The sequence below is a fragment of the Cricetulus griseus genome, chromosome 2 (genome assembly GCF_003668045.3).
Source record: "Cricetulus griseus strain 17A/GY chromosome 2, alternate assembly CriGri-PICRH-1.0, whole genome shotgun sequence".
Taxonomy (NCBI): Eukaryota; Metazoa; Chordata; class Mammalia; order Rodentia; family Cricetidae; genus Cricetulus; species Cricetulus griseus.
In genome coordinates this window covers 402,019,591-402,043,192 of record NC_048595.1, presented here as the reverse complement: position 1 = coordinate 402,043,192, position 23,602 = coordinate 402,019,591, and the positions used below count along the sequence as shown (strand labels likewise).

General features: G+C 36.1%; 1 protein-coding gene across 2 annotated transcripts in view; it reads left to right on the top strand.

The window, feature by feature from the left end:
* The window catches only part of LOC100759871 (collagen alpha-2(V) chain), a 136,133-nt gene that overhangs the window by 58,177 nt on the left and 54,354 nt on the right, over positions 1-23,602 (top strand). For both annotated transcript variants that reach the window (XM_027396819.2, XM_035440936.1), the window contains exons 2-6: positions 13,477-13,701; positions 17,581-17,594; positions 20,714-20,746; positions 21,712-21,744; positions 23,105-23,158. In XM_027396819.2, the coding sequence (XP_027252620.1) occupies positions 13,477-13,701; positions 17,581-17,594; positions 20,714-20,746; positions 21,712-21,744; positions 23,105-23,158 (359 nt within the window). The remainder of the gene's footprint in view (positions 1-13,476; positions 13,702-17,580; positions 17,595-20,713; positions 20,747-21,711; positions 21,745-23,104; positions 23,159-23,602) is intronic.

Sequence of the window (23,602 nt, the reverse complement as noted above, 5' to 3'; positions counted from 1 at the left end):
TATACTATCAGAGATGGAGACTGTTGGAAATAGGCCTTCTGTTTCTCTCTCAGTCAGGCACATCTTATCTCATTTGATAATACAGTCATGCCAAGAAGGTTTGAGATCATGAAAATCTCATAGTTGACAAAGACCTTTTAGTCATCGATGTTTCATTAATGTCACAAGAACATCCAAATTTACCCAATTACCTTCTATTATGCAAATACTCAAGTGATTGCATTTAGATTTTATAGAGGACATGCTTATAGTATTATAAAGGAACACCTGCAATCATATTTTTCCTTTTCTTTCAAATTCCCAACTAATCCATTGCACACAACAAACACAATGAGGACAGTTGGACTTGTGCTGTGTTGTTAGACAATGCTTGCTTTCAAATTCCTTTACAAAGCCATAAAAACAAACAGAAACCAGAAACAGAGTTGGGATATTTTTCTTTTTAAAAATTTTATTATATTTATTTTGTTTATATATTATATGTTATATATATATAAAGTACCTTCCCCCGCCTCCTCTCTCCCCCAGATCAATTCCTGTTTCTCTTAAAAAAAAAAAAAAAGCAGACCTCCCAGGGATATCCATTGAACATGGCCTAAGAAAATACATTAAGACTGGGCACAAATTCCAATATCTAGGTTGGATGTAGCAACCCAGTAGGAGGAAAGAGGTTCCAAGCTCAGGCAAAAGAGTCAGAGACACCCTGACTCCCAGTTACTGGGAGTCCCACAAGAACACCAAACTACACAATCATTAGGATGAGTTCTTAAAACTAGTTAAGTTTTAAGACTTTAAAAAAAAAGAGAGAAAGAAAGTAAAGAGCTTTGTATTATGTAATTTAAAAATGTAGGTAGTTGATAGCTTTAAATTTTACTTTTCAAGTTGGATATTTCCCAAATTTTTGAAAACAACATTATCTGGTTAGTTAAAAGAAAACAGAGAACACAATATTATTGTTTGTTATGAAAGAGAGTCATTCTTATGCAGTAAAAGCAGAATATTCTGGGGGAAATTAATTTCCTGTGCCCTATAAACTAATCTAAAAAGGAAAATAATAGCTGGTATGCAGCCATTTGCTAACCACATTCATGCAAATATCTAAAGACTTATTCATGACATGGACTTGGTTTCCCCATCAATATCCTACAGGATCTCAGGAAAGCTGGGGGAATTTTCACCGGATATTAGGATGGGGACATTTGGTGGCTGCATAGACCATGCCTCTGGAGATGAAATACTGGCCATTAAGGGTCAGGAACTGAATAGAAAGCATGGAGCTCACATTCTTCCCTAGAATAACAACCGTAGTTTTAAACATTGATCGGTTTAACTTCTCTTTTTAAAATGTCTAAAGTTATTATCTTTTTTTTTAATGTTAAGGCACACTCGGGCTTCTTTCCTTCATGCAAGCTCTATTATCCATTAAATTACATCCAATTAATCAAATTCCATTAGATTTTGAATTTCAAAATTTTATTTCTGCAAAATTGTATTCTCTCAAAAGTAGAAATCCAGTTGTCTAATGAAATGTTAGAATGATGAGGGCATAGGTAGCTTTTGAGTGTGCTTTAGAAAGTTACTATTTTTACCAAAATCTCTCAGTTCCTCTTTTATGTCATTGGTCATTGGTATTCTCCCTTCTTGTTCTACCCATATGTTACTTTGTCTTTTCTAAATGATTATTTCATGGGATCCCTCTCACTATCCAGGCAGTCTTTTTCACTGCACCGTATATAATTCCTTTACCTTTTCAAGGCCTGCTTAAGAATCTGTTCTTCCTTACATTCAAAAATTTATTAAATTTGTTCTTGGACGATTTTGAACATTTATTCTATGCATGCTGACCACTTTCATTCCTTACCATCCTTATCCATGGTCTCTTCTCTACTTAAATATTTCTCACATTTAGATATATTTGGTTTTTTTTTTTTTTGCGACCCTTTGACATAAACAAGGACTGTCTGTATGACCATGCTTTTGGACCTGGTGGACTCAGCAGCAGGTACACAACTGAAGACGTCAATACATCTTCTTCCAGTATCTATCAAGAGCCCCTAGATCAGCAGTAAAGAGTACCAGCCTACTGAGCTGCCTAACCCCTCCCTTACTTCCTTGGCTGGTGGGAGTGTTGTTCAGTATGGGTCCAGTGCAGATAACTAGAGTTGTGAATTGATGGTTGAAATGGTTACATTGAGTCCAAAGAATGGTATTTTGCAGCCCTTCACCTTATTGTCCATCTCTTTCATATTTTCTGCCCCCCATTCCACAATAATATAATGTTTAGGTCTTAGAGGAGGTGAAAAGCCCGTATGTATGTATGTATGTATGTATGTATGTATGTATGTATGTATGTATGTATGTATCTCCCCTGTTGTTCAGGTCAGCTATTTCTGTGGGTTTCACCAGCCTGGTCTGGACCCCTTTGCTCATCACTCATCCTTTTCTGCAACTGGATTCCAGTTCAGTTCAGTGATTAGTTGTGTCTGCTTCTACTTCCACCAGCTGCTGGATGAAGGCTATAGCATGGCATATAAGACAGTCATCAATCTCATTATCAGGAGAGGGCATTTAAGGCAGCCTCTCCTCTGTTGCTTAGATTGTTAGTTGGTATCATCGTTGTAGATCTCCAGACCTTTCCCTTGTGCCTGATTTCTCTGTAAACGTAAAATGTCTCCCCCAATTATGGTATCTCCTTTCTTGTTTTCTTCTATTCTTCCAAAGTGGATTTTCTAAGTCTAAACTAAAAGTGAAATCCTAGTATGAGTTTTTGATAACTATCTTAATGCTCAGTGTTTACTAAATTCTAAATTAGCACCTGTGAGGAGTTTATGTTTTCAAACTGGTCATTGCATAATATACTTTTTTAAAAAATGGAAAATGTTATGAGGATATAATTCAGAATTCTTAATCTAAACTTGAAAATTGGCTATGGAATTGGACTTGGAAAAACACATTTATAGTGTATCCTACGGTTGCCAGAGTTAGTCATTGGCAACAAACATCCCCTCCCTGTTTTACTGTGCACCCCTGTCCTGGCTTCTGAGGACATTCTGCAGAATGTTGAGTCATAGCCTTCTCCCAAGTCACCTACTGTGGACATACTAACAGATTTAGAAACAAGAGTGACATTGTTCCCCCCTTAGGCAAGGGAAAAATGGAAAGATGGTAAAGGAATCACAGTAGGAGCAGTGGGTTTGAGGAAGTACCATGTTTCTTCAGATGTATGCTGGACATCTGGCAGACAAAACATGTCTGTTGCCAGTTGCCAGCATGAGCCAGGAGGAACACTATTACACATCTTGGAAAATGGTTTTTGGAATGAACCATTTTGGATTTTGACTTTCTTCCTTAAAGAAAGAATGACCTTCAGCACAGTAAAGAAAGGAAATAAGGCATTACAGAATCAGCATCACTGGAGGTTTTGATGCCCCTTCTCCAGCCTAGGTTGAGTGGTATTCCCTGAGTGTTCCAGCATCCGGGTTTGCCCCAGGTTTATGTTTAAAGAATGATGTACTATCAGCCTAGTTCTTTTGCCTCATTGATTTCTTCTTCAGTCTGTAATGGCAGGAAAAATTGCATCCACTACCTTAGCTTTTATTTCCAGTGCTTGGCATAACAATAGATGATAGATTTTTGTTGAGTAAATTATCAACAGGTGGGCATTATATTATTTTATGGTCTCTTTCATGGATAAATTTATTTTATAATATGAAAGCATTTTTATTGTAAAAGGTACTGAGCAACTAAAACATTTAAGAAAGAATGAACCCACACAGGGAATCTTGACTTACTCACTCTGTGTGCTACACCAGAGGGCTCCGTTTTTGATTTTCAGTATTGGATTTCTGCTCTCTTCCTGCCATGTACCCCAATGATCTAAGTCTAAGGCTCAAAATCTGTTCCATTACTTAGTAAGGATTGATGAATATGGCATTTTCCTTTAAGATAACTTAATGCCACATGAAACTTCTTGTTTCTTTCACTCCTCACTTATTTGATGTCTGTTTTTACAAAGGCATCCTCAACTCATTTCCAAATGACAGAAGGTTGCTGTTGTTTTACAGTCTAGGAATGTCTCAGATTAATGTTTTCAAGATTTAGTTGTAATTAGGAATATAAACAGAATTAAGCAAACTCTTGCCAGAAGAGAGGAAGATTCTAGAATACTATTTCAAAAAGCTCCTGAAGAGCACCTAGAGTGGGAAGATAGAATTGAATTCATGAGTGTGGTTGTGGTGCCCTGAATGAGACGAGTCCTGGAAGCTCTTTTATTTGAATGATTGGTCCTCAGTTGGGAGAGTAGTTTGGGGAGGAATAGGAAGTTTGGTCTTGTCAGAGTAGGTGTGTCTGTCACTGGGTGGAGGGGTTGGTGAGGTTTCAAAAGCCTATGCCCAGGTCTCTCTCTCTCTCTCTCTCTCTCTCTCTCTCTCTCTCTCTCTCTCTCTCTCTCTCGTGCTTGTGGATCAGATGTAAGCTCTGAGCTACTGCCTTGTGCCGTCACCTCCTGTCTGCTGCTATGCTCCCCCCATGATGGTCATGGACTCTAACCCTCTGAATCTGAGAGGCTTCAAATTAAGTGCTGTCTTTCGTAAGTTGTCATGGTCATGGTGCTTTGTCACAGCAATTGAAGAGTAACTGAGACAGTCAATGTACATGTAGAATTTAGAATGCATATAAAGGACACATGTGTGCAAACCTTCACAAATATGTTTCTAAAAAGACAATTTCATAACTTTCCATAGCTCTTGTATATTTTGTTATTTATGGGTAAGAAGCTGACCCTAAAATTCTCTTTTGCTGGTCCCAAGTTTGTTCTTGTAGTAGATAATATTCATTAAGGTTTGATGGATAAGTGAATATTGAGCAAATAAGTTAATTGCTATTTCTTTTTCAGATTGGTTAATTCATTGGGATACACTCACATTTCACGGCATATTGATTTATAATACCCTTGAAGTATTTCCCCTCCAAATTCAATGCTCATTTAAAAAAATATTTTTATATGTTTATGAGTAGAGAAATTCAGCATACTTTTACTTTATTAGTTTAGTGGCAAGTCATTAACAAGAAAAGGTCCTACCTTATCTTTCAGTACAAACTTAATTTTATAATCCACATTTTAACAAATATTTATATATTCTTATATGATTTTCACATTGGTTAAATGCTTTGTTAGCACCACATAAATTTTCTTTAGCTAATTGGTTAACAACTAATTACTGTAAAAAATTGAAAATGTTAAATCTTCTCATGGGAATTTGAAAAAAATGTCAGGGGTGTACTCTTCTTTTATATTTTCCTCAAAGTCTTGGTGTTTCGATGAATTTGCAATAATGATTAAATTAATAATGAAAAATAGCTAAATGGTATAAAATTAATACTTGAGAGCTTTAAAATTATAGCAAAGCTTATGCATATTCACCTTCCCTCTGTGTAAGACTTTTGATTAGTTCTTGTAAGTATGGAACACACTTGAAATATACAAATAAAATGTTATTTCTTTGAAAATCATGTAATAGCCCAGGATTAAAATAAACCATGTTTGCATCCAGTATGGTCTCTATCTTACTATTGGCACAACAATTGGCTTTAGAATGAAAGATATATTCTAAAGATATATATATATATATATAATATATATATATATATATATCAAAGGGTATTACTGAATGACTCTACAACCTAAAGAATCATAAGTAAACAATATTCACCAAATTAATTCAACAAAATTCCTGGTACAGTTTTAGGATATCAGCATATGTTAAGGAGAAAAACCAAATAAGTTATGGAGTTGTAATTGTATCGTGAAGAGACCAACAATGCATACAGCAGTGAAAGCTATCACATAAAGGAAAAGGGAAAGCAGGCATAAAGGGAGAGTGAAGCTAGATGGAGTGGTGGTGACCTATAATCCTAGCACATGATGGGCTGATTCGGGAGGATCAAGGGTTTAAGTCTATCCCAGGTCTAGGCTAGCCTGGGGACTTAGTGCAATCCTGTCTCAAAAAACTACCACAAATTAAAACAAAACAGAATAAATAAAGGAGAGAGTCCCAAGCATCAGTGGATTTGAGCATCATGGTTTTGTGTGTGTGAAGTAGTCAGGAAAAGTAGTGGGCTTTCTGCAGAAAGTAACCTTCGACTGAGACCTACAGGTGAAGAAGGAAATCAGGTAGGCAAATATTTAGCACTTGATCTTAGCTCAAATGCTGGGCAGCTGCAGAAAATATGTGTGTGTGTGTGTGTGTGTGTGTGTGTGTGTGTGTGTGTGTGTGTGTTTACAAAGGATAGATATTTATTCATACAGAAATTACTACTTAGATCTCTATATAAAATGTTTATATATTATATAATTCATATTAAACACATATAATGTTTACTTGTATAAAGTATGTTAGAACCACCTAAATACTGTATGAAGATAGGTGAATAGGATCACATCATTCTCTGTACTGTTTTTGCATCTATTCAGGGACTTGAGCTGTGATTTACATCTCTGTGTGTGAGTAAACTAACAACAATAACAATTCCTTAACAGTCTGAAAGTCCTTGCAGACTGAATTATAGATGAGCATTGCACAAAGGTATGTGTAGTTTTAGCTTCATAACTTGGCCACAATTGTTTACATTTCCAAAAGGCACATGGAAAGAAACCTAAGTAATACCTAATAAGCGAGTCTTTGCTTTTCATTTTTTTCCATTTTAAGTCAAGTAAAACCAGAAGTTTTGTTAGTTAACCTGAAAAGCTTTTGTGTATGATTAAAAAACCTTCAATGGCAGTATTAAGGAAATTATCTCTGTCATAATTTACCAAGCCTGTTTATTTGTAGGATGCCCTGCAATTGTGTGGGGGTCATCTTCTTTGTAATTTCTCAGATTTTTCATGTTGTTTTAGATTATAAAATAAAATCATTCTTAATGGAACAGGAATTTAGCTCAGCTCAATAACCTTTGGATATTATGGTAGGCAATTCTTTCATCCCTGTGACAGAAACTCAGGCAACTTAAGGGTATTTTTGTTAAAATTTCCAAAGTTTAAATCAGTGCTCACTGGATGTTTCTGCTTCTTGGCTTGTATGTGGTGAGACAGTTTCAGGGTAGGTATGTGTAGAGATAAGTGGCTTACCTCTGGCAAACTGGAAGGAGAGAGAAAAACTTACAGGAAGTGGCCAGAGCCAGTGATCCACTTCCTCCAGCCCCACTCCATGTGATAATAACCAATTCAGCTGTGAACACAGTGCTTTGATCCATTGATGGAGCTAGAACATGCATGACCCAGCCATCTCTGAATAGAGCAAGCTGGGAACCAAGACTTGGGCACTCCCTATTCAAACACAAATGCCTACTCATGTTCACTTAGCCCAGTGGCAAAGAGCACAGAAAATGATAATTTGGACGAATATCCTAAAAATATATTTGCACTTGGTACCCTATTACAATCAAAGTAGATTTAACAACAGAACCCTTCTTTACTCACCTACCTGCCTACATGCCAGGAGCTTGGGGCTGAAGTGAAAACTTCAGTTAGAGGCTTCAGATGCCTCTAACTTTTAAAGGCCGAGAAACAAAGGCATGGCATTTACTCCTGGCATTTACTCATTAGAGGCTAAAGGGAAAAATGAGTGCCCTTCTTCTTGTCTTTTCCCATGGTGATTGGCGCTCTAGAGTGGAAGGTACTTTGATCAGAAGAGTCTCTGGAAGCCAGGCTAAGCTGAAGTTGGCCATCCTTGCTAGAGACAGTGTCTGTGTCCAGAGAGATGGGTGGTACTGTTTGCTGTTGTTTCCTTTGTGCCACAAGAGGACACTGAGGTCAGTATGATAGACAGAGAAGCTTTAAACAATTGTATGCCAGACCTTCACAACCCAGTCAAGGAATGAGCTGATCTCCATCAGGAATCCAATTGTTCTTCAAGATAAGCTGTTAGGACCAACACTTTCTTCTTCCTATCTGATCTCACAGAGGTCTTGACACCAGAGACACTCTGTCAAGAGCCACCTTGTTACCCATTTCCTTTCAATTCAAAACAACTATCTGAAGACCATGTCCTCTGGGAATTTAGGTGGGAGGAAAGATATGGAAGTGCTATTTTTCAATAAATGTTCACAGGCTAGATATTTTTCTTTGACCACCATCCATGCTATGAAACAGATAAAGTCATAAGGCATCAGTCAAAATTCCTGAGATGGGCACTATTTTGGGTCCTAAGGAATTTACAGCTCAGGAGAAAAAAATTGATCAGAATAAATATTTGTCTGAGTAAGCAAGGAGAATTTATTATAGTGTAAGGGCACTACATAATTTCTACAGGAAAGACCTTCAGTATTTAAAAGCCCTTAGGCTATTTGCAATTATAGTTTTAAGGCATGATAGTAATATTCACATGGATTTAAATCATTTTCTTCAGGTTCTATGAAGAAGAACACTAGTTGCATGATTTAGGAAGCGTGTATCTCTGACTCAGAAAGGTTTCAAAACACATCTTTCTTTTATTTTTCAAGAATTTATTTATTTGTGTGTGTGTGTGTGTGTGTGTGTGTGTGTGTGTGTGTGTGTGTGTGTGTGTGTTGTGTGTGTGCCATGTGTGTGGGGTTACCCCTTCGATGCAAGAAGAGGTTATTGAATTCCTCGGAGCTGGAGTTACAGGGCATTCAGGGCATTATGAACTTTGGGTACTGGAAACTGAGGAGTAGCAAATTAGCTCACAACCCCTCCTAATGTCTCTCCAGCCTGTCCCCTCCTTCCCCACCTCTTTTTTTTTTTTTTTGAGATTAGGTGTCATGACATACCCTAACTGACTTTGAACTTGAGATCTTCTATGAAGCTATCTTTTGCACACATACTATATATGAAGGGATGGTAATGTGGAGCATGTTAGCTCATAGATGGCAAATGGCAGCTTTAAAATCTAGTTTGTAATTGTTTATTGTTATAAGATGCTGGGATTGCTCTGCCATCTAGTGATTAAGAACTGGATTTAGACAATTGAATTAGAAAGCACACAAGATTTGTAAGAAAACAGATCTATGAAAACTTTTTATAAATGCAGGAAAATTGAGTTGATTTCAAGTAAAATATGATCAAACAAAATACATTTCTCCATCTAGATACACATGCCAGGGCTTTGTGGGTGACTTCAGAATGGAGTCAGTCTGCTGGAATATTTAGTAAGGGGAAAACAATTCTGTAGCTTGGAAGTTAAAACATGGTAAAAATATGGCCAGACTTCAACCACTTTTAAATTTTAGAGGCATTAATAAACTATAAGTAGCAAAAAGTGTAGGTAGCATAAAATTACAGATTTGTAGGGTGTAAGTGTGCCTGTATGTGTGCGCATGTCTGTTTTCTAGGACTCAAATCTAGACTCTAGATGTGAGCCTGGATTATGTTCTGAATTAAGTAGCAGAGTCTTGAGGCACTATTAGAGTTATTCATACTCTATTTTGTTATTCATACAATAGTTATGTCGTGACCACATCTTTGTAATTCTTTCAACAAACTGGCCACCATTTTGTTTCCTATTCTACTTTTCGTCTAAGTAAATGGCCGTGTAGAAACACAAAGGACATTGGCCATATTATACACTACTGCCATGTAGAAACACAGAGAAGTGCAAGCTCTCTATTTTCTAACCACTCTGGCTTTACACACATCTTTCATTCAGACTTGCACAGCGAGATTTCACTGAGCCCTCTGTGATAGGAACAGATTCCTGTGTGGGCGAAGAGAAGGCATGCCTCAGTAGTGAATGTGGGTTTTCATCTTCTTGCCATTTAAAGGCATGCCAATTACATGTCCATATCATCTTAAATTTAATTATAAATTCTCAGGGGAAAGAGACCAGTGATGAATCAGAGTATAAAACCAGTTTTTGGTGTTGTAATTTAAAGAAAGCAATGCAGTGACTCTTTCTCCGCCCCTTGAATTGTGATCTCATTGTCTTAAACTTCCAGGAAGAAATTGCTCTTATTTGTGTTAATACAGGACTGAATGGGTGAGTCTTTTCTTCCAATCTCTCTCTCCTCCTCCCTTCTCCCTTCCCACTTCCCCCACAGGTTCAAGGGCAAGCTCATTTGACTTTCAGAGAAAACAGTACAGATTATTTGAAAATCCCAGCAGTCACCAGGAGAAGATATAGAACAGGAAGTTCCTTTTAAGTTAGGGTGGAATAGAAACCGCTTTATGGACAAAGACAAAAGTACTCTGAACAAAGTAAATGAACTAGTGAGCTGGGGAAAGAGTTCCCCAGACCTCCTTTCCTGAAGTAGCTGCAGAGATATGATTAAGCCATCTTCTGAAGAGATTCTTATACATTTTAGTATTATCTAATTGAACATTTGCATGCAATCTTGTTTATCTTGACTTCCCAGTTTTAGTTCATTGCAGTTACATTGCATGTATTATGATATCTAATAGCCTAATTATATACTGCATCTAAGAATATTTCACTATATATAAATTTACATTTGTAGTTTATAGCACATTTAAGTGTTACCAAATTAAAATTATATGGCATAATAATTCTATATTAGTTATACTTAAATATACAGTCTACGTTAATTATATTTAATTAACGTATTGTGTAATAATTTATATAAATTTGTTTTTTGCTGTATCAGTAAATTTAGCTTCACAATGTTGTATAAAGCATTACATGTAATAACCCACATATGATGTTCTACAGGAATACATATATATGTATATTTTTAATATTTGAAGGATCAGCACATAAACACTACTACCTCACCTCCATTAATGTGTTTGAACATTACCAACCCCCAACCTTGACCACCCAAATTGTAAGAGAAATAGCTATATGACTTTATGGAGTACTTAACTTTTCAAGCAATTAATTTAAAACCAGTAAATAGATGCTGCTTCCTCAACCAAAAACTTAATGAACAAAGTTCTTTTTATTGTAAAAAATTACATTTATTCATTTACTCTGTGTGCTTGTCCACATGTTTGTACGGAGGAAATGGGAACTTGGAACTTGAGTATGGGATGTCAGAGGAAAACTTGGGGTCTGCTTTCTCCACTCTGGGGCTTGCCCTGCAGTTAAGCTCAGGCCTGGCTCCAGGTGCCTTTATCTACTGAGACACCTTGCTGCTCAGAAGTGATTTTAATTTTCTCTACTTATTGTAATTGTTTAACTGATTATGCACATGAGCCATGTTTATATAGATCATGTTTTGGGATGCTTATTTTGAAAGTAGAATGTTTAAAACTAGTTTTAATGCAAATATAACACATTTTATTGAAAATTTTATGCATGAGCATAATGCAATTCAATTAGTATCCCTTCATTTTCTCCTCTCCAATTACTCTGTTATCCCCTCACCACTTAGTTTTCCCAATATCATTTTCTCTTTTCCTTTAGAGTTAATGTAGTGCATCCTGAAGGTCCATCGGTGTGGGTGCTCCCTTCATGGAGCATCCTTGAAAATAACCTGACTCTGCCTCCCCCAGAAACCATCAATTGCCAATAAATCCTCAACTAAGTGTGGGACTTCATATGTCCTGACTTTTTTCATGTTGGGATTTTGATTGGTTTGATCTTGGGCAGCACATGAGCTTATGTGTACAACTATGATATGTCTGGCACATACTGTTTAGCTGTAGACAGCCACTGTTTCTGCATCTTACAATCCTTACTCCCTTCTTTTCTCTTTTGAAATATCGCTGCAGGGTCTCACTATGTAGTCCCAGCTGGCCTGGCCAGGTCCTCACAGTCTTATTGCCTTCTCCTCTGCAATGATAACTGATGGGTTGTGGATGGGTTGTGATGTTGGTGTCCCTACCCAGTGTTGCTCTGAGAACTTGACAGATGATCCATCTATTACTGGGAATTGGGTACCATTCTGTTGTTTCTGTTTCTTTCCTGGGACTTCAGCATCTGGAGAAGTTTGTTGGTTGGGTGCTCCCCAACTCCTCTGTTCAATTGCTTTCTTTCAGTGGAGGTATTTAAGATGCCAGGTGAAGACTAAGTCTTAGTAGAGCTGAGATGCCCATTTTCCTGGGTGGGGTTGTTTTGAGAAGTTCCAGAGGGGAGTAGGGAAGTCTGAACAAGGGAACCTATTGTCCCGTTGTTAAAGAAAGCTATGTTGGGTGGGATCCTGCAGCAAAACTCTTGGTATCTGTAGGCTGTGATAGCTATGAGGATGCAGGCTCACTAAGACAACTCCGAACCAGGCGGCAGGATTGTTTATGCTGATCAAAAAGCAGCTACCATCATTGTATAGAGGAGTTAAGGAGCTGAGAAGCTCCTGAGTATGTAGAATCATGCAGTGAATCACTTCGTATTTTATTATGCGTAGGTTGGCCTCTCACAAAAATTGAAGCTAATCGTATAATACATGTATTTTTTCATGTTAAATGTAACTGTTGTCGCTTTGTATGTACATATGAATACATATTTCTCAATATTAAAAAAAATTATCAAAATATAAAGAGGTAATTAGTAAAGTTACACAAAGCACACTATATTGTTTTTGCTATAGTTTTCCACAGTTGATTTCAATGTAAAGATAATTCCTCATTTTCTTTATGAGTTCTGTGTTTCTGCTACAGTTTAAAAAATGAAAACCCTCATTTTGGTATGGTTAATGGAAACCCAAACCAAGAGATAGGAAATGGCTATCTTATTTTCAATTAATGTTTAAAACAGTTCTCAGGAGCCCATATGCTATTCTTTGGAATTTTCTCTGAGTATGTGAGTCTGCTTGAACTCCTTGCTTGAGATTTATTTGTATAAAATCTCTTGTTAATTGGACGTCATGTAGGGTTCACATGTACTGAACTTACCCATCCCCTTTGGGAATCCTTTTTGCTCTCTCTTTTCAAATGTTTTTTTCTGTCTCTCTTTACTACACTTTATTATGTTCATTCACTCATAATTTCAAAAATAAAGTCTTGTGAGAAGCATTCTTTGGATCATTTTTTCTTTATCTATTAGGGGAACATGTATTTCATTAATTATTTCATTGTTTTATGTGAATAAGTTCATTTGTCTTTTATCTTCTCTCCTCCCCTTCATCTTCTTCATCCTCCCCCCCCCTTTGTGCATAGGTACAAGTGTGTGTGTGTGTGTGTGTGTGTGTGTGTGTGTGTGTGTGTGTGTGTGAAAGACTGATGTTGGGTACCTTTCACAATTGCTTTCTATCTGTGTTTTGGTACAAAGTTTCTTACTGAACTTGGCTAGACTGAGTGGTTAGGTGCTCTGGGATTCTACCTGCCAGCACCAGGGTTGCAGATATATGTGACTACACTTGCTCAGCCTTTGGCATGAGTGCTGGGGATCTAACCTCAGCTCCCCAGGCACGCACAATGGAGACGTGCCTTTGCTGGTTGAGCTAGGTCTCAAGCCCTAGGGGGTTACTACTTAGAAATTTTTAAAAAACAAAATGATACCTTATTATCTTAAACATTCTACAAATTATAAAATTTCAGACTTTTAACATCCTTCCTTTTTATTTCAGATGAATATGATGAAGAAATAGCCTGTACTCAAGGTGGCCAGATGTATTTAAATAGAGACATTTGGAAACCTTCTCCATGTCAGATCTGTGTCTGTGACAATGGTGCCATTCTCTGTGACAAGATAGAGTGCCCAGAAATGCTCACCTGTGCCAATCCTATAACGCCTGCTGGGGAGTGCTGTCCAGTATGCCCACAAACACCTGGAGGTGGAGATACCAATTTTGGTAAGAATGCTCAGAGCTGTTTCAGAATAGAGCAGAAATCACCTTCATTTCCAAGTGATTACTGCCCTCAGACTTTAACAATCCAAGTGGATAATCATAGCAACTAACTCAGTGACCTCAGGAGTCAATGACGTTGAAATCAGAAAACTAAACATAGTTTTAAAAAAGTGTGGTGAGCCTCCTGGAGCATATAGGGAACCTAGTTTTCCCTTCTGAGGCCAATTAACATAGAAGTAGACAATGATTTCTTGTTTTCTTAACTAGCGGAGGATCTTGTTTTGAATGGCTACATCTAATTAGAGAATGATTGTGCATTATAGATGGCTGCAGCTATTGTATTTATAAAAGGGGCCTCCAAGATATTTTGTTGACTTCCTATTTCATTGCTTAATGTCCAACAGAAAATGCAGAAAACATGCTTATCATCTCCGGTACAAGCGCTGCCCTAGAATATGATAATTATTTACAATATAATTTACTGTTCTAGCAATTTTTCTTATATTGCCACAAAAATCCAGGGTGTGCTTAATGTGAACCATATAATAGAATGGAATGGAGCCAAGTTCTTGGAGAAAAGAATGATGCAAATTACTGGGTCTTAAAATATTTAAAAAGAAAAATATGTGTTTAATTAATATCTATTTGATTATTAGTCAAAGAGACAGACATACATTATCATTTGTGTATTTTAGTGAGTTATGTAAGACCAGCATTAAGCTTTAAGTTTGCTTTAGTTCTTGTGCTAGTCATTGTCAAGACATTATTGTTTCCTTTTCCTTTTCACAAATTCCATTGAAAATAACTAAATATAATGAAGTATTCAACAGTACATACATGGAAATATTAGACAGCAACTTAAATCTTTTCATGTTGGATATTATTTAGCAGAAATAATGCATGTAAAATAAATACTTAAACTCAATTTGTACAGTAAGATAAACATGTGTCATAGAATAGACATAGACACATAGAAGAGATAAAGACACAAAAACTCCCTTGAAAGCAGACATAATTTCATAGAAGCCCAGGAATCAGTACAATTAAGCCTTGAGAACAAACAAATAGCAAGTGGGAATATGTCAGCAAATGCCAGAAAGCAAAATATACAATTTCCTGCCAATAATCAATGCAGGAAAGTGCAGCTCATCCAAGAGGAGTAGTGAAAATGAATGACAACAGATTTATTCAAATGAAGCATGAGAGAACCGTAACCGATTTCAGTTGAATTTATGAGACAAAGAACACACTGGCATATGTGTGGCCATATGTCAGAGATAATTTCTGTGGCTGAATGTAGTGATACATGCCTTTAATTCCAGGACTTGGGAAGTGTGGTAGGAGGATCAAGAGTTCAAAGTCAGCCTGAGCTACATACTTAACTCATGGCTAGCAAAAACTATGAGCTGGTATCAAAGCCAAACAAAATTAACCCATACTAAACCAAGATAACAATATTCTATCAATTATGCAACTTTTTTTGAGGCAAGTTCTCCTGTATAACAAGCCAGTCTTTAAGTGATTTAGCCAATGATAGCTCTGAACTTTCATAGTGCTGGGTGCTTTATGTATAAATGATCAGGACTAAGTACTAAAATGTGTCTTCAGTTCAAAACCTAGTCAAATCATAATTGTGTCTAAGAAAGGAAACCTCTCATCAGGATCAATGTTCAGTGATCAGAAAAGTAAAATTGAAAGATAAACCAGGAAGTTGAACAATGAGTTACTAGTGCACAAATTACAGAGGAGATACAGATGACATCCATGTGAAGAGAAATATAAAAAATTAATCAAGAAGAATTTTAAATGTATTGAAAGACAGAAGATATGTAGAAGATATCCATACTATTGAAAAGTCTCCAAAGAAGAAGCTAACACAATGGAGCAGAACAAACCATAATAATTCAAGAAAACTGTGCCTGGGCAAACCATTTTGTTAGTTGGAAAATTAAGAAATTTGGAAATTATAATTTTGCTTTCTGTGTATTTTGTATGACTGGTAGCATACAGTAGGTAGCCACTCTAGACATGTTCCCTTAAGGCAACAAACATTGTAGTTTGCATAAAAATCTAAAATTTTCCATTTGTAGAAAACAAAATTGTGCATTTATAAAAACTAAGGAAATTGAGTAAAAATAACTGTAAGGCAGTGTAGTATAATCAACAGAAACGTATAGATTTGCTGTGTAAAATAGTTGTATTATAATATAAATAATGAGAATAAAATATACCCCATTTATAGAAATAACAAACCTCTATAATTAAGACAAAACACACAAGAAATAGCTGATAAAGTTATAATAGGTAAGTAAAAACTTTAAAAAATGTGAACATCCTATTGTATTCTTAACATGAGTATTAAACATAAGACCATTAGAATGCCTGAATCTTAGACAAATATTAGATTTATAAACACTCAGAAATCTTACAGCAGGGCAAACCATAAATGTTTGACAAAAATGAGATAAAATGGAATTCTGCTCATGTCAAAGATAACAGAATTCTTTTGTAGTCCTGACATACAGAAGGCTTTTTCTCAGGCTTTGGTCCAGTCCAGTGGTAAAGTATCCAAATACTGTGAGTAAGGCCTTAAGTTCACTATCCAGCATGCAAATGAACAACAACAACAACAACAAAAAGCCAAAACCAAACTGTGGCATGCAAGAAATAAAGCAAATATGTAATTCAATGTACATAAGATGACTATTTTATACGTAAGGATATTTTAGCTATAAAGGATAAAATAACAATAGCAAAAGATAGGAGAGGGAATAACACAAGTTTTAACAGAAATTGAGTATGATACCTGTCAAATTCCCTCAAAATCAAAATTGAGACTGAAGTCACATTGTTTCAGCAAGCAAATTGAACAATATTATAATGTTTGTTAGTACATTGTATCACCAGCCATTATTCTGGGAACTTTGTTCATTGACTGCAGGAGTACAAAGTGGTTGCAAGATCAGAAGGTGCTATATTGATAATACATTAAATTGTAATTGTCTATTCATTGACTCAAAGCTTTTAAGAAAATTTATCTTACAAATATGCTTACAGATAGTCATATATAAACATTATTCTTTATAGCATTATTTATAATAATTAATATGGTTTCTGGCTAGCCCATCAAAATCCTAGGTTTTGCCAACTTCAATATAGTTCTTACTTCCATTCTTCAAAATATTGTGGTAGGATAATTAGCAAACAAATCAAATAATTAATTGTGGGGAAAGTAATGCTGTTAAATGGACTGTGTTGGATTCATGCAATGAGATCCCAATTTGAAAATTAATCAGGAAAACAACTTTTATGCAAAGATTTGTGTGATTTGATTATATATAACTACATGCAGACAAGAAAAGGAGAATAAGGAAAATTAGGTACCTGGTATCATTTGCTTATTTATGAAGATTATAGTAATATACATGGAACCAATAGTAGTGGCTTTTGATGTCACAGGGCTTGGCTGAGACCAGGAATCAGGGGACAGGATGCAAGATACAGATTTACATTGCAGAGTTGGACATTAAACATTTTGCATTTGAACTAAATTACTTGACTCATTTAAAGTTTTAAAAACAATAGGGAACATTCATTAAATATACTTTATGATAAAAATGATTAGCTTTATGGTTTTGCTAACACTAGAATCTCTATGAATGTTGTGAAGAAAATTATGATCACAAGAGAATATTCCAAATATATGTACTATTTCCTTTGTTGGAATTGATTCAAGACAGTTGTTGTGCTCTGACATATTAGTCGGGAGATAACCTGTTGATGCTGAAATTTATAAGAAATATACTATTGAATATATATATGTTGCATGGTTTCATAGTTGTTTCCCCATAAAATGATATATTTATTTTTTCCTCTTTGTAGGTAGAGGAAGAAAGGTGAGTTTTATTTTGTATATTTTTTTTTTCACAAGCAAAATTCTTCCTGAGACTATCCACAAAGAACTGTGCTCTGAAATGTCTAGAAGCTTGGTGTGGAGTATAAAGTAGTCTGAAATACACTGAGACCAAATGAACACAGTTCCTTGACTGATTCTAGTTAGAGAGGCCACTAATCTTGGCTCTACTGTTCATTTGTCTTTTCTTCCTTCAGTGTGGGAGAGTCTGGGCTTTCCATGTACTAGATAAGCATTCAACCACTGAGCTAGTATTTATTCATATGTGCATTTCTGTCAGAAAGTTGTGAACTGTATTAGTGGTTTTGGAACATGTTATACTGTTTCCATCCTTTTATTAATCATTGCACTTAGTAAATATTTTATATGCTTTAGAAACTTGGTGTCCATTTGCTGGCAGGGATAGACTGAGGAAGAGGAGGGAAGGAAGAAGGAAGAAAGGGAAGGGGAAGAAAAGAAAGTGAAGATAGTTCTAATTTAATGAATTGCTCTTTCCACTGGATCAGAATTAATTGATCCAAAATGAATAATTCTTTTTTCCAAAAGCACACTGTTTGCCCTCTTCCTCCTCCTTTACCTTCAGGACCTTAAAATATTTTACTAGGGAAGAGCTTCATGTATGTGTGGACATCCATATTCATAACGGTTACCCTGGTAACTGCCTCTAATCTAGGGCCACTTGCCTACTATGACACATTACCTGCTCCAGACTCAAATTCACTGATGTGATCACTGTGTTGTACGCCTTGTCACTGAGTCTGTCATTATTATCATTACAATTATAAAAGTTTCAAAATTTCATCAGTTTTTCATGTGTGAGTAATATTGGAAATATATTGTAACAATAAGTTTTTCCTCCAAGCCGCCCAAGGCCAATTGTCACGTGGACTCCTGAAATAACACACAAAGTCTTACATTAATTACAATGCTGCTGGCCAATGACTAGAATTTCTTATCTGCTATCTCTGTCTTAAGTATCAACCAAATTATTAATCTATATACTTATAAAGACTTAACTGATTGAGGACGCTGGCGACATGCATCCTTTCTTGTCAGGCTCACATGGTGGCTCTCAGAGAAGAGAGGAGGAGGGAGAGGAAGAGGAAGAGGAAGAGAGTGATTTCCTGCTTGTCCCTGCTTATATTCTGAATCTGCCTGCTATGTCACTTCTTGCCTGGATCACAAGATTTCTCTTTACTACATTTCCCAGAATCCTCCTTGACTCCTAGTCCCACCTAACTTGCTTCCCTATTGGCCAACAGTACTTTATTTATCAACCAATAAGAGAAGCATATACAGAGAAGGACCTCACCCATCAATATATAATTAGATTGCCCCTTTGGTGTACACAATTTGGTGACATAGATTTAAAAAGAACAATATTCAAAAAGCAGTATGACTTTTAACCCATATACTTTCTAGAAGCACCTCTCATATATCAAGATTGATGCCACCCAAGCATTGGTATTCAAGGATGTTCACTGTAGTTCTTTTGAATATGACAGTTTAGGGGTGTAGCAGTGCAGCTTTGTTTTGTTTTGTTTTGTTTTGTCCATTTTTTTATTTAAATTAGAAACAAGATTGTTTTACCTGTCAATCCCAGTTTCTTCTCCTTCCTCTCCTCCCCTGCCCCCCACTAACACACTACCTATCCCATACCCTTTTTGCTCCCCAGGGAGGGTGAGGCCTTCCTTGGGGGGGAATCTTCAAAGTCTGTCATAGCCTTTGGGATAGGGCTTAGGCCCTCCCCCATGTGTCTAGGCTGAGGGAGTATCCCTCCATGTGGAGAGGGCTCCCAAAGTCTGTTCCTATGCTAGGGATAAGTACTGATCTATTACAAGAGACCCCATAGGTTTTCAAGGCCTCCTCACTGACACCCACATTCATGGGGTCTGGATCAGTCCCATACTGGTTTCCCAGCTATCAATCTGGGGACAATGAGCTCACCCTTGTTCAGGAGCAGTACAGCTTTGACTAGTTAAGTGGGGGTGCATATAAAACAGTGGGAACTTGTCAGAATGGTAACCCTGGGTATCTCCGAGGGACTGAGTGAGGTAACTTCTTCTGTGTATTTCCTCTGTTTACAATATTCCATACTAGCCACATATTTGATTTTATAATCAGATGAAATAATAATATATGTGAGAGAAGAAATTAAACTCAATTGCTCTCCTCTTGCAGTCCTTTCACGTAGGATGTGAGTGTTGAAGTCGCACTTGCTTTCCTTGATTGTTTAACAGAAGAGGCATTTTATAATTTGTTCATTGAAAATAATTGGATCATGAAGATCATCAAAGAATCAAAATAGGCAGACACAATGATGGCTCCAAGAAGATCAAAATCACAGGAAGACAAATACTGAAACAGATAACACTAAATAATATATGAGAAAATAGAAATATATTAGGCCACCCAATAGTACTTACCTTACATACTGAGGTCATAAAATCAGTGTATGCACTTCAAAAGTCTACAGTTCTACTGTAGAAATGGAATGCCTGTGATGTCTACTTTCCTCGTTGCTCCTTCACTGAAGCACATAGATTGGCTTGGCAGTCTTTTCCTACAAAGTTGGCTTTTTCTGTCAGATTTAGAATTACACAGCTACAACAATTGTGCCTTCTCTTCTGCTGAGACAAACATACTTACCTTCTGTTACTTCTGATGTTTTCCATGATTCCTAGGAATGCTTTCTGTTGCTAATGATAACCTGCCACTTAGCAAGTGTGGGAAACTCAAACACACACTTCTCTGAGTTTCTTCTGTGGTTTAATGTTTTGGGAGAGGTCTCAGTGATGCTCTGCCTTTATTTCTTTTTCTTCAATTCTTTATTATCCTAGTCAACTCTTTTTTTGATTCTGTGACATACAAAGCTTTTCTCATTTTGTATGCTAGATTTATTTTATGTTCTTCAGCTAAGCAGAAGTTGTGTTCACAAATAATGTCTGACTAAATGTTTTGATTATGAATATTAACTTTTTGTTCTCATTATTAGCATTTTGTAGACATTCCCAGTGTTTCTGTAGCCTAGTGTGACATGCTGTTGCTCAAAATAGTTTATATTTTACTAATTGGTTTCTTCTTTTAAAAAAATCTTCCTAGGGACAAAAAGGAGAGCCGGGATTAGTGCCTGTTGTAAGTCCATATGTGTGTTATATATTATATATAAAATAATATGTGTATTAAAAATAACTATAGTAGTAGTGTATTGTTTCCTTTAAAAAAGAAAGTAATTTTATAATGAAAATTTTAAAGTAACATGCACAAGACATTATATAGTATTTGATATGACATAATGTTTTATAACATTAAATTTATATCCACATTACTGACAATACAAATAGAAACATGTTTTGTAGTATTAAATGTATTGCATGTATATATAATGACGTTTCACGCTTTTGGAAGTGTGCCATCCGTTGATCCTGCTTGAAATTCCACATTAATTCAGAATTCTCAGGAGATCTTTATTCTCTCCTTGGTGACCAGAAGGTATACCACAGATATAATGGAATTGCTATTATTTCAAACCATAGGTTTTATAGCAGTTTTCATCAACATATTAAAAGAAAAGACTACACATGTTAATTTATTTGGTAGTTCACACCATTTTTTGCTTTATCTTTAAACCCTATTTTCTTAGTTTATCTGAAAAGTAAACACTTCCTATAGTTTTCCCTTTTCATGCTTGATATATCTTAGATTCAAAATATTTAACTAACATTTATCAATCCACATAATTCTGAGTGAGAGTATTTCATAGACACTATTTTGCATTTGGGTTTGAATATACATTTTCATTTAAGGAAACTTAGTATAGTATAGAGGATCTAAGTAATTAGTCCAAGGTCACACAGCTAGCTGCCATGAGAGTGAAGATTTAAGTGCGGTGCCCCTGTCTTCAATGTGGGTATATCAATTTCCATGCAAACACTATATTCCTATATAGAGTTCAAAATAGGTGGTATTTTAACTCACAAAGTAGACAGGATGTAGCTGGTTGGGGAAACCTTTAAAAAAGTTTCACTGTGCTTTTGTTTTTAGTCATTCGACTGCTCAATTTTCTAAGTTTCTGTAAACTTTTCTTCTTTGATGTTTAGGTAACAGGCATACGTGGTCGTCCAGGCCCTGCAGTAAGTACTTTTCTCCAGTATTTGTTGTGAACACTGAACATCCTTATTAACAAGACATGCATGAGAAAGTAGCATAGCACAAAAGGATGCTTGATATCCCAAAATGTTTTCCTTTAAACCATCTTCAGATGTAGACATTTTATTTTGAAGCAGTACATGGCACACAAGGGTCAGTTCATCTTGAAGCTGAAAAACTTTAGTTTTTCTTACCCATTAGTCTCGTTGTTGGTGAAAGGAAAAACAATCTATGTTTACATTGTTAATTTTAGACTGACCTTGTTCTTGAAATGAGAGCATACTTGTGTGTTTACTGATGAAGAGAGATTTAGATATTTAAATAATATATTGCAATAGAATTTGAGAAGTTATATACCAGCATGACAGATTCCTGGCTTTGCATAAAGGCTATTGTATCTCAGGTTTGGATATCAATAGTATTCTTAGGTAACTACATGAATAATGCACACTCACATACCTACCATTTAAATATCGGAACATGTCAGAAGTCCTGAAATAAAATACTAACACAGCTCTGACAGACTCATTTTACGTAGGAAGTTTCTGCTTTTACACTGTGTTGTTGAGTAGAGCATGGCAGCAAGACACATCATTCCTGCTTTTCAGGAGGATGAGGCAAGAGGATCCTTTAGCCAAGGAGTTTCAGGGCAAGTCTGGAAAACATCTTAAAAAACAAAACAAAACAAAACAAAACAAAAAAACAAACTAAATAGGACAACAGAAACAATGTTGTTGGTTGAAACAAATAACAATTTTTAAATAAAATATTTTTAGTAAGGCAGAAAGTGTGGCAATTATAACTGGAGAAATTAGAAATAGACTATATTTACATGCATGTGTATATGCAGTAGAAATAATACATAAGTCACTGTTTGAATGTATAGGAAGCAGCAGTTGTCTGACAACAGCAGGGAAGCCAGTGATGAGTGGTCTGGAGCTTTGTGTGCCAACCTGAATTCACGTAGTCTACCAGATAACTGCTAATTTAGGGTTTGCACTTTTATGTGAGTCGCCAGACCTGAACTCTTAAGTTTTGAAATGGCTGAAGATTTGCACGGGCACAAGTCTGTGAAAACGATGCTGTATTTGAAATTACTAGCTATGCTAATATGTTTAGTTCCATAGTACTGTAATGTAGCACCTCATTCTTTGAGCTCTTTGAACTTCACTCCTAAACACTCACTCAGTCCTTTTGTTTATAGAGCATTCATTTGCACCAGGCTTTGTTGTTGAGTCTTCAACTGCACTGAATATGTGATGCTTCTGTTTCAATGTTCTTCAATAAATAAATCTTTAAAAAATTCATTAATGTTTATGTCCATAATCACAATTTATATTTTAGGGACCTCCAGGATCACAAGGACCAAGAGGGGACCGAGGCCCCAAAGGAAGACCTGTAAGTTGGTGGCTACTTTTCCCCCCAAACGTTTGTCAAACGAGTTGATTTGCACTTTCCCTTTGAGTGCAGTGAGGGTGCCAGAGACACTGTTACTCTGTCACTTTCATTAAATGCCACAAAGAATTCCAATGTTGAAATGAGCTTACAGCTCTCCAAACTTAGAGCAAATTATTGCACGGAAATTACTACCCACTACTTACTAGAGAGAGAGCACAACTGCAATCACTTACTTTATAAGGTCAATTGATGTTCGATGAATTTAGGTCTTTACCTTCACCACAGGGAGTGGTGTTAAAATCCTGGGTACCAGTGCTCCTCTCCAGTTTCCATTACTATCAAATAATACAGAAGACTCCCATAACCTAGCATAGTTTCTCAACTTTAGCACTATTGAAGTTTTTGACCAAATAATTCCTTACCTTGTGGGATTATTATTGTCAG